Raw genomic sequence first — 12138 nt, 5'->3', positions numbered from 1 at the left:
CCGAGATGCCAAACGAATTATCCAGTCTTTCTAGTTTACCACCCTGTCATTGTACAAACGATAATAACAAATTACACAGCGCAACAAAAATGACATATTTGCGTGTCTCAAGAATCAAATTATGTGTCTCTAGTAGATTTGGGGTTGCTGAATCTGATGCCGTTCACAGAAATTTCCCAGCACGTCACAATTTTTAGCTACAGGTCGCCAAAGTTGTATAAAACATTGGTTTTATTGATGTTTACTTAAAATTTGAAGCATATTTTATCAAACTTTTTTGTGATCTTATCCACCAAGCATGCAAAAGCTGACTTAAACTTTCGTTTTAGATATATTTTGGTTGGAATTTTACGAACAAATTCAGATTAAACCGATTTTTTTCAACATGCTTGCAGTCTCCATACAAAATTCTTCGTTTCTCTTATATGGTAAAATACAATACTTTTCTAAACCATCAAAAAATAATTTTTCCGCACCAAAAATATTATAAACTTTGATGATAAGTATTGTTATACACATAAAGTTTGAATTCTGTGGCAAATTATGCAAATAAATTGCCTTACAAGTTGGCAAACTTGCATGCAAGTTGGCTGAAATAGTCAATTTTTGCATTTTCAACAACCAATATCTCAAAAACTAGACGTGCTATGATATTTCTGTAAACGGCAATGGATTCAGCAACCCTTAATTGGGTAAATAGAGGTATTTTGATGCTGGAGACAAAAACGTGTTCCGCAGTGTTATAATTCAAGGTTTTAACGGTATTTTAAGGTGATTTATAGTCCAATAGAAAAAAATATTCGTAGAAGGTTGACTTGTTTTATTGGCTGCCATACAATAAAAGTGGAATGAAAAACTGCTGAAAAACTGAAAAAGCCACACCTCAAATTTTCAAGAGCACAAGACTTGAGAACCAAACAGCGATCCGCGTTGAAAATTTATCCCATTGGTCACCACTAGCAAGCAAGTAATTTGATTGATTTTCAACGCGAGCTGGTTGTCAGATTCTCCAGTCTTGTGCACTTGAAAATTCGAAGTTTGGCTTCGTTTTATAATCACCTTAACGCTACATTACAAATGTATCAATGCACTAATATTACTTTATGAATTGCTTGGTTGCTTTATAAACTTCTTGCATTAGTTCGACTATATAAGGGGTTTTTTTTTCACTTTGAAACTACTTTAATGGTTGGCTTACGGCAATGCAGCTGCTTTATATAAGCAATGCTCCATGGTTACTTGGGAATGTTTTCCTCTTTCAAGACCTGAATTGGCTTTTGAGGGTTTTTTCAAAATTTGAGATAATTTCCAGAAAAGCTTAGAGCCAAGGGCCAATTGAGAAATTTTTTTCCTAAAATTTTTGTTTCATCAATTGAGTAAAATGTTTTTAATTTTTTTCTTGCAGATCCTGCCATATAATTTTCATAGCAGGATCGCGAGTGATGAAATTGCTTTCTCCTCACGTTTTTTAAGACGGATCAAGAGTTAAAGATCATCGTCTATAATCACGGATTTAAATTTTACATTTTGGTAGTGCAATACCTCTTGCTTCAACAATGGAATTTGTTATTGTTTCAAGAGCATTTCCAATATCAAGTTTTGTCTACAAAGAAATGTCAACCTCAAGATTTCTATCGATGTATATTTCATATGTATTCCACTGCCCATAACTGCATATCTGTAACATTCGACAAAAGTAGGCATTGAGTAAATGGAATACCAAGTGTGCATTTTATTGCAGTATGGGAGGAAACTACAATTTTAAAAAAAATACCAGGGACTCAAAAGTGCTTATTTGAGGCTGATCTTTTGTACAACTCATACCGCATACTAGATGAATACAGTCGAAGCTCGTTATAACGACAACTTTTATAGCGACAATAGCTTTCTATAGCGACATTTTTCGGTCCCTTGAAAAATATTTCAATGTCATAACTGTTCTCTATAAGGACTTTTCCTTATTACGACGGTCCCTTGCGATGTCTTTATAGCAAGCTTCAACTGTAGTTAGAAAATAATTCTGATAGAAATTTCATTGCTATTACATTACGAGGCTCACTTATAATCTCAATGTGACTGTTATGCGGTAATAATTACTAATGTGACAAAACAACTTGGTATTTTTTCCGAATTTTCTAGAACAATCTCACAGATTTCATTAAGTTGATCGAAAGTATTTATCATTTGATGACTCTTCTCCATGGTATTAATTCTAATATGTCAAAAATGTCGAATGTGACTGTTATGCAGTTATGGGCAGTCCAGTCGGCTTGTAAATTCAATTATATATAGGGTAACCAATATATTTTAGACCTCTATATATTTTGGACCCCCTGGGCCGTTTTCCTACAAATTTCCTAGATTAAATCAAAAGGCCAACTCAATTCGCAAGTCATTTAGAAAGATAGGACTATTTCGCACTTGCATCAACCGTGTGTACATGGAAAATGTATTTATTTTATCTTAAAATAATTAAAATCAATCTGTCCATCCATGCAACCGTTACAACACGTTACACACAGATATTGAAGCCGTCAGAAAATTTTCAAATGTAAACAAAAACTTTTTTCAAATTTCTGGACTAAAAGCGTAGAGTTTCCTCGCTTATCCATTGTCAATCGATTAATTAGACTATGGGCAAGCATATTATACAACCAGTATCGTGGACTTTGTTCCCAATCGATAATAAATGTCGAAGGTCTAAAATATATACTATGAGGGTCCAAAATGTATTGGTGTGTCCAAAATAATGAAAAACAGTGCTTCACAATTCTATTATTTTCGAAGTATTTTGGAACCTACATGACCGTGTGGGCATTTTTATCTCGTAAAGGAAGTTTTTCTCTACATTGTAGCATATTTTTTGACTTGGTTACGCTGTGCAATTAGTTAAATGTGACAAACAACCAAAATCACTTCCTTAGGGGGTCCAAAATACGACTGTTACCCTAGTGGTGCTGAAGGCTTAAGAATCGCTTCATGTAACAGAAACATGATCAGACCAAGCCAATCGTAGAAGGGATTTCCGACAACTTGATCAACAAAATCCTTCTATGAGAGAAAGAACAACGAAGGTGCCGAAGTCATTCTTCACAGTTGTTCTTGAGTAGATTGATAAATTGCCAGCGTGGGAAAAGTAAAGCTTTCTCATAACACCCCACCAGATGATTATTATTTCATTCGGTGCTTTAGACTGTACAACATCACCACCCCATCGTCAAACTTACAGGAAAATACCATCACAATGAATGGGTCAACACAAAATGGTGAAACAAAGTGTGAAAAATCATCTCACTCACCGAGCTCGCCGGGTTTCCCGTAGTTTTCGCCCACATGCGGCGCTGGACGCCACTTTTTCAGCTCCTGCGGCCGATACGTTCGGGGCATCGAACTGTCGAAACCCTGCTCTCCGGCGCCCAGGTTGTTCGAGTTGGTATCAATCTCCTCCTCGTCCACTATGGGATCATCGTCCTCGGCGGCCCCAGCAACTTTTCCGGCCGAATGTGGCTGATCCTGTCGCTGCTGCTGTGCACTGTGTGGGAGCTGTTGGTTTGGGATAATCAGAGTAGAAAAAAATCGTCAATTAGTTCAGTTGATGGGCCATTTGATTCAGGTTAATATAAGGTAGGTTATAATATTAGTTTAGCCTAGCTGGACAACAAAAGCTGAGAGCCCTCTTATGCTCAATGAGCAATATTTAATGAAAAGGAACCACTTTCATGTGACAGTAACTTGATTAATGGGCCATGAATGGAGCGTACGCCACTCGACGCCATCCTGGCGTCCAACAAGTGCTGGGGTCCCTCCGGCCTCTACATTCGTTGACCCGACGCTCTGACATCTAGCCAGGCAGAGGTAACAAAAGGTAATGACCTCCAAAATAAATTACCTTCATTCATCCGTAAGATGATATACAACATACCGTCTGTTGCGCACCAAGAGACGTTTACCTTAATAGCATTTCTCGAAAGTTAGGAAACGGAGCCGCTCCATTGTCGTCAGAGCAAGATTCTCACGAAAGCAAAAAAAATAGTTCGGAATAATGTATCCTTCTGTGGCGTGGAGACATCTCCCACCTACGTAAGATATTCTTGTGACTAAGATCCCGAGCAGGAACGAATAACTCGCTCCTATATATGCATGTTTTGGTATTATACCTTAATTAGGTATCGACCACACTTCAGTTTGGCATTATAATGGAATTGAAAATATTGATTAAAACAATTAAAAATATCTCATTGAGGTACTCGAAAGCTATTGAGGACTACTTGAGGTACTACTATGGAAAACCTTCACTTCTGTATGAAATTTTATAATTTATTATTATGGTATTGCAATACCTGATTCAATTACACAGCGTAACAAAAATGACATTTTTGCGTGTCTCAAGGATCAAATTATGTGTCTCTAGTAGATTTGGGGTTACTGAATCTGGTGCCATTCTCAGAAATGTTCCAGCATGTCACAATTTTTAGCTACAGGTCGACAAAGTTGTATAAAACACTGGTTTTATTAATGTTCACATGAAATTTAAAGTACAATTTATCGAACTTTTTTGTAATCTAATCCACCAAACATGCAAAATAGAACTTGAACTTTCATTTCAGACATAATTTGATTAAAATTGCGCGATTAAATTTCGATTAAATCGATTTTTTTAACATGCTTGCAGTCTCCATACAAAATTCTTCGTTTCTTCTATATGGCAAAATACAACAATTCTCTAAACCATCAAAAAATAACTTTTCCGTATCGAAATTATTACAAACTTTAATGATAAGTATTGTTATACACATAAAGTTTGAATTCTGTGGCAAATAAGGCCAATATATTACCTTACAAGCTGGCAAACTTGCATGCAAGTTGGCTGAAATAGTCATTTTTGGCATTTTCAACAGTCAATATCTCAAAAACTGGACGTGCTATGATATTTCTGAAAACGGCAATGGATTCAGCAACCCTTAATTAAGTGAATAGCGGTATTTTGGTGCTGGAGACAAAAACGTGTTCCGCAGTGTTATCAGTTTGGTGTTTTGCTAGTCTGCAGCAATTTTCTTCTGCTCGGGATGGGGCCAAACAAGTGAAGTGGCGACGGGAGAAAATTGCTTTCAAAATTAGTTGAATACTTTGCATCTGCGGTCGTTCTGAGGCCAGCATAAGCCCCATCTCCCCCTCTCCATGACCATATGCTCGGCAGCATCCGGTTTGGGTTTCCACATCCGTTGGCTATAGGTCACCGGCCAAAGTGCAATGTCGTCGAGATCAGAACGACACGGTTTCAAAGCTGCAACATTGTCAGATGTGTATCAGTTGAAGACATTATAGGGTAACGGTCGTATTTTGAACCCCCTAAGGAAGTGATTTTAGTTATTTGTCCCAATTAATTAATTGCACAGCCAACATGCCAAAATGTAGAGAAAAACTTCCTCTACGAGATAAAATGTCCATACAGTCGTGTAGGATCCAAAAAACGTCGAAAATAATTGAATTGTGAAGCACTGTTTTTCATTATTTTGGACACACCAATATATTTTGGACCCCCAAAGTATATATTTTGGACATCCGGCATTTTTTATCATTTGGCGACAAAGTCCACGACACTGTTTGTATAATATGCTTGCCCATCTAGATAAGCTCCCAACCTGGGAGGCACTTCTGCTATCAGATGTTCAGGGATTATTCATCAAGTCAGTCAACAAAAAAACACCAACCTATGCACCAACTCCAATGGTAAAACAGCGAAAAATGGGTTTTATTATCGCTCTCCCTTTGGAGCTCACCCGCTGTTGTTATTTTTCTAGCTTTTTACAACTTGAGACAGAGAATACAGTTGGCTATAGATCACGTGCTCTTGCGTTAACTTAAGACGAACCTGTCACAACTGGAAACCATACATTGGGAGAACAGTTCATAAAAAATAGGCAAAACTGAAATATATACGATTACTATTTCTAAGTCTCCAACGATCTTACATTTTGAACCCTCTAATTCGCTGAGAATATGCATTTTTCATCAAAATTTAAACCCAAGAACTTCTTTAGGAATTTATTCGAGTTGGAAACTTTTGGGAGAAGTTCCCGGTTGAATTTCCCTGAGAAATTCATTACAAATTATAACGGAAATTTTTTCCGAAAACATCTGGGAAATTCTCTGAGGAATCTTACAGGATGTTCATTAAGATTTTTTCCGGGCATACCTCCAGAGAATTCTTTAGGAACTTTTGAAGAAATTTTGTTATGACCAGTATTCCAAAAACAATCCTAGGAATTTCTGGGTTTTTGAAGGGTTCCTTCAGCAGTTCTTCGAGGATCCTTCTCTTAGAATCTTTCCAAGAATTCATTAGGGAAACTTTTCAAAATTCTTCGAGGAAATTCTCCGTGAAATCATTTAAGTTTTTTCCTGAAAATAATTCAAAAATTACTTTGAGTGTACTATAAGGAATTCCTCTTTGTGAATATTAACAGTAATCACCTAAGAGTGTTCCTAAAGAAAGTCTTTTGTGCATTTTCCGGGAATGCCTCTGTAACGGATTCTTCCGAAAAATTCTGCTGGAATTTCTTCAAAAGGTTATTGCAGGTTTTTTTAATAAGGTTTCTTTCAGAAATACCATCGGAGATATTTCCAGGTATTCTTCCGGGGATTTCTTCAGGAATTCTTCCGGTTAATTCATCAGGAATTCCACCTTTAGTGCTTCAATTCTGAATGTCTTAATGGATCTTTGCTGCAACCCTTCAGGGACTTCACCGAGGATTCAATTAGGAATGACTTTGATTATACTACCATAAACCAAGATATTATGTATATGGTAATTTTAATTAGAAGTCCATTAGGAACTTTGTCAGGGATTCCACCAAAAATTTCCACAAGAAATTTTCAAGGTATTCTTCTGGAATTGATTGAAAGATTTTTTCCTTGAAATCCTTTAAGGATTCCTTAAGGAATTCAGCAGCAGTATCTTTTTTTCAGGAACTCCTATACATCGTATAAGTATTCCTTAATAAATTCCTGGTGTAATTCTAGCAAAAATGAAGCTTGAAGTTAGTTATCGGGGCAGGCAAGGAATGTCAGTTAGACAACAATTGTCGCTAGAGATCGAGGTGATGAAAAACATGATAATCCGGAGATATTCCTTCTGGAACTCTTGGAGACATTCTTGGCGTTATCTCTGGGAGTATTTTTTGGACTTAAGAGAATCTTCTGAGAATTCTTTAGAGGATTTCTTGCTGGAATTCTTCATAACCGTTGAAATGCTTGGTTCAAACTTTGAAGGAATTCTTGGGTAATTTCAGAAAAAAAAACTATACACTTGGTAGCATATTATGGAAAAATAAATCTAGGAAGGAGCTTTGTCAGGAAATTGTGGGAGGATTGAATTAAAATTTCCGAAGAATCAAGTAAAACATCTTGAAAACTTCCCAAGCCAGTTTATGGAAACGATTGAGGATTTTATTTTTGAATGTTTGAAATATATTTCTAGATAGTGCAACTTTCCTTTGAATGTGGGCTACGTGGCCGTGTGGTTAGAGTTACCAAGCATATAGTAGCATTGATCCAAGGGTTCCGGGTCATTTGGCCGAAATTGGAAACAATAGTGAACTACAGTCAGCATGCATTTGAAATGAATGTCAAAGGACAGTTTATTCTTAAAGAAGGATGAATCATCATTGATATACACCTCCTTAATATTAGTTAAAGAAACAGTCAATGCTGAAAGCAGAACATCCTGAATGTAAGCAGTTAGGTATTCACTTCTCTGCTTGCGGTAAGTACTGCTAGTGAAGGTTTTCGCATTGCGTTTGTAGTCATAACCAATTAAATATGAAAAATATTCAAATATGAAAGCACAGCCTATGATCAAAAGAAGGAAAAATCTGGTATGCAAATATAATTGTAATGCACATAATTATTATGTCAGTATAACTACAAAGAACTGACGATGATTTAAAGAAGGTAAAATTCTAAATTAAAATATGAGCTTAATTATTGCCAATAGCTATGGAACCAGTACAAATCGAAAGAATTGTCTGTGGTTAAAAGAAGGAAACATTTTCGATGAAAATCACTCTAAACCCTAGCACACCGTTGGTAACCCAGAAACGAAACAACCATCTGCTTAGAGTCTTAACGTGAGTTCAAAACTTCGTCCTGAATGAACGGATTGTTTTAATTATTCTCTTGGAGCACTATTATAGCGACAAACATGACGTTCGGTCACATAATAAAAATCAAAAAATAATTAGCTGATCAGTTATTGGGTCACACTTATGAATCCAACTCATCAGCGCTGAAGCAATTTGATTTTTCTTTTGTTCGTAAACGGTTAAATAGTATTCGGCCAAACGGAATTCAGCCAAACGGCATTCGGCTAAACGGCATTCTGCCAAACGGATTCGGCCAAATGGCCGAACACCAATCCAAGGATTGTGGGTTCTATTCTCGCTTCAGTCCAGATAACTTTCCGACTGTGCCCCTGGGCGTTGCATGCTAGTGCGTTGTCCTAGTGGGGTGCTTCCGGCGAAGGATATAATTGTCCACTGTAAGAATTAACGTGCTGGTGTCTTAAGAGAAGAAGGTAATGGTAATTATCGACTAAACACATATTGCCAAAAATGACAAGGTTAGAAAAACTCTAAAAAATCCAATCGGCAATCAAATAAAGAGGATTACAAGTTCGTTGAAGACCTTTAAAGGTATGAAGTTATGACTATTATGAGTACCAAAAACTTTTCGGGTAAATGGGCTATTTGGGAAACGGGATATTTGAGGAAATGACATTCGGTGAAGAGTACAACCATTTCCTAGAGAATGATTACAAAACAAATTCTTTAAGAGTCCTTATTGGTGTCACTAAGTGCGTGCTTAATACTTTAGTAGTCGCGCTTGTATTTTCTACAACACGCTTCTCGTACACAGCATCAGCGCGATGCACAGTGGTTCCATTTGTTCTACGAGGCGGTCATAAATCATTTTACTCAATATCCGATGATAAATACCACCAAATTAATTATTTTTGACTGTTAAAACACCATCGAGGTTGATGCCGTTATTGACACCACTTCAAAAATTCTAATTAAGATGCGGTGAACATATTGCGCATGCTTTGTTATATGAATTAATATATATACAAAAAACTGACTTGCAATTATCTCTCTTTCCGTGTACAAGATTAACAATAGTATTTAACATTTTATTGATAAGTACCATTAAATCTATAGATTGAAAGCAATATATTAGGATTATTAATGTCGAACTTGAGAAGATTCCCCTCACAGAGTTGCTTCCCATGCTCAGAAGCCTACATTTTTATATGTGGATGTAAAAAGCTAATGAACACTTTTCTAAGTGATGATCGACGATGTACATCTATATAAATAAAAATGGAATGTTGTTTGTATGTCACGAAATGACTTACGAACGGGTCAGCGGATCTGAAAGATTCTTTGTCCGTTTTGTTTGTCACGGTTTCCGACGTGTTTGTGTGTATAGAAATCCTAGGATATTCACCGGGTAAGTCGGAAAAACGAGAGTGAACGGAACTGTCATTTTGTATTGGATAAACCATAGCGTTTTTCAACAGCCTACTTGATTGCAAGACGAAGTTTGCCGGGACCACTAGTACCAAATAAATACTTGAAATACTTATTAATTAATAATGCCAATTTCACATCAAATCTTCACCGAAACAAAATAACGAACATGTCACTTAATATAATTAACCTTAAGTTTCAAATATTTACAACTGAGAAATAACTAATGAATTATTTGGTAATATTTTGTTGCGTCCTAATATTTTTTATTCTCTCAATTTTATATTTTAATCAGTGTATATATAGATACTGGAATGTCGTAGAATATTTTGTTTTGATGCTCAAAATAAATATAAAAACAATTTCATGTAATTGCTCCCACATTTTGGGAAGTCATGTCATACATATTAGAATGGCTGTTGTACCATTACTAATAGGATTTAATGTCTCAGCGCCTTCACTGAAACTACTTTTTAAATCAATATACAATGTAGCATGTGCATTCATATCGAATTGAAGTATGAGTAGTGAACATTTCATTATTATGTATATTCATTCCAGTTAGCTACAAATATACTGGTATGTAATCAATTCTATGAATATTTTTACCATTGCCTTTATTGGTAAAAACTCACAACTTTAAAAGCACGCTGCTAACTTATTTGCAAATATTTGCAGCTAGAACCTTCACAGGTTCATTTTCCTACTCAAACATGATCATTTGGTGGCAAAAGTTTGGTTAAATGTGATTAAGAACATATTTAAAAACGTACTTCAAATAAAGTGATGTAGTTACGAAGTGAGTATATTTCTATCCTCCTTACTCACATCAATACTGACTCCAAGATGTCAAGTAACACTCTAAAATGTATCGGAAGTGATAGATATACATCTGGACTAATGTTCTGTAATCTTAACTGATTGAAAAATCATTTGATTCTGATTTGCGAAGACAACAAACAAAATGCTGTAATCGCTTAATTTTTAACGTATTTTTCACATATGAAAAATACACTCAATCATTCATAGCCTTATTATGCATATTATACAGGAACGTCTAAAATGTTTCTGTTTTTACATTCTTGAGATCACAATTGATCCATGGAAAGGTAAAGGAATGACAACCAAGACATTTTGTTTTTTGATTTATGACCTATCGGCGGTACCACTGTGCGATGCATCTAGCAGTGACGACGACTGGAAAGTTAACTTGCAATTAAAATCTCCAAGGATCCTAGATTTTTTTTTTTTTAATTTTAAAATTTGAGTTTGGATGATATATGGCAAACTTCGTGATAGCGAAGAATAATGCATAAACTATTAGGATTTGGATGACGTCCAATATCTAATCTGTTGCCAAAATTTGTGTACACATCTGTTAAGGCTTAGAGGGCGCTATAAACTTCTAAACTAAGACATCCCGATCAGTGGATGTGGATTAGAAATAATAAAGAATTTGTTACTTAGATAGGACGTTTTTGTTACAAAATATGTTATAATTTTGGCTGGTAGGTAGTTTAAATTAAAAAAAAAAATACAACAAAATTTCTTCTACATTTAACAAAATTGAAACAAAATATGTTATAATTTAAACAAGAATATAACTCACTGTGTTATTGTTCATAATTGACTTATAACAAATTTTGGATTGTACAATCGATCATCTAAATAGCAAATTTAACGTTACATATTAAACAGACGCCATCGTCTGAGGAACTCACCCCACCACGCCCAAAATTCGAAATAAATAGCGAAGTGAGTTTGCAACTTTTGATAGACTTTAAATTTGTTACCAAGCAAGTTTTCCTCGCTCGCGCGTCAACGCGACCAAGACCAAAACAAAGAACACCCAAAAGGGAAACTACAATTTGAATCCTGAATTCCAGACCGAAAGTTCTATCCGCACAAAGATATGTTTGCTTTCCATACGGCAGGGTTGGTAATGTTATTTCTTTATCTGCTTATTTTTTTAAATTACATTCTGGTATTAATCTAAAAATTTCTGCCGGAGTTTCAGATACTCCTTTACGGACATTTCAAGGAAAACTACCTAGATTTTCATTAGGATACCTTCTAAAATTGAACTAGAAGTTTTCGCAAAAATAATTTCACAAATTATAACAGAGATTTGTTTAAGAATTCCTCTAAAGATTCTTCCAGAAACTTCTCAAGGAAGTCCTTAATTGAAGGGTTTTTGTTTGTTAAGGAATGCTTGAAGAAATTTAACAGTAATTTATCTAAGGAAAACTTCAAAATTGACTTCAGGGAAGCATCCAAAGAATGTTTAGGATTTTTTTCAACATTTTTTTTCAAAACTTCCTTTAGCAATTTCTCACAAGATTGTTATAAGAATTTTTCAAAAAAAAAAAACATTAAAAACATTATCAAGAAATCCGTCCAGGACTTCTTCTTTCTGGCGTTACGTCCCAAATGGGACAAAGCCTGCTTCTCAGATTAGTGTTCTTATGAGCACTTCCACAGTTATTAACTGAGAGCTTACTATGCCAATGACCATTTTTGCATGTGTATATCGTGTGGCAGGTACGAAGATACTCTATGCCCTGGGAAGTCGTTAAAATTTCCAACCCGAAAAGATCCTCGACCGGTGGGA

At 35.6% G+C, this 12138-nt stretch overlaps 1 protein-coding gene across 15 annotated transcripts in view; it reads right to left on the bottom strand.

The window, feature by feature from the left end:
* LOC5577563 (polypeptide N-acetylgalactosaminyltransferase 5) overlaps positions 1-12138 on the bottom strand; it is a 367508-nt gene that overhangs the window by 91020 nt on the left and 264350 nt on the right. For all 15 annotated transcript variants that reach the window (XM_021846257.1, XM_021846247.1, XM_021846248.1 and 12 more), the window contains one exon: positions 3300-3543. In XM_021846257.1, the coding sequence (XP_021701949.1) occupies positions 3300-3543 (244 nt within the window). The remainder of the gene's footprint in view (positions 1-3299; positions 3544-12138) is intronic.

Source organism: Aedes aegypti, chromosome 2, assembly GCF_002204515.2.
Source record: "Aedes aegypti strain LVP_AGWG chromosome 2, AaegL5.0 Primary Assembly, whole genome shotgun sequence".
NCBI classification, from domain to species: domain Eukaryota; kingdom Metazoa; phylum Arthropoda; class Insecta; order Diptera; family Culicidae; genus Aedes; species Aedes aegypti.
The sequence above is the reverse complement of the archived record's forward strand: the minus strand, read 5'-3'. Positions and strand labels throughout refer to the sequence as shown.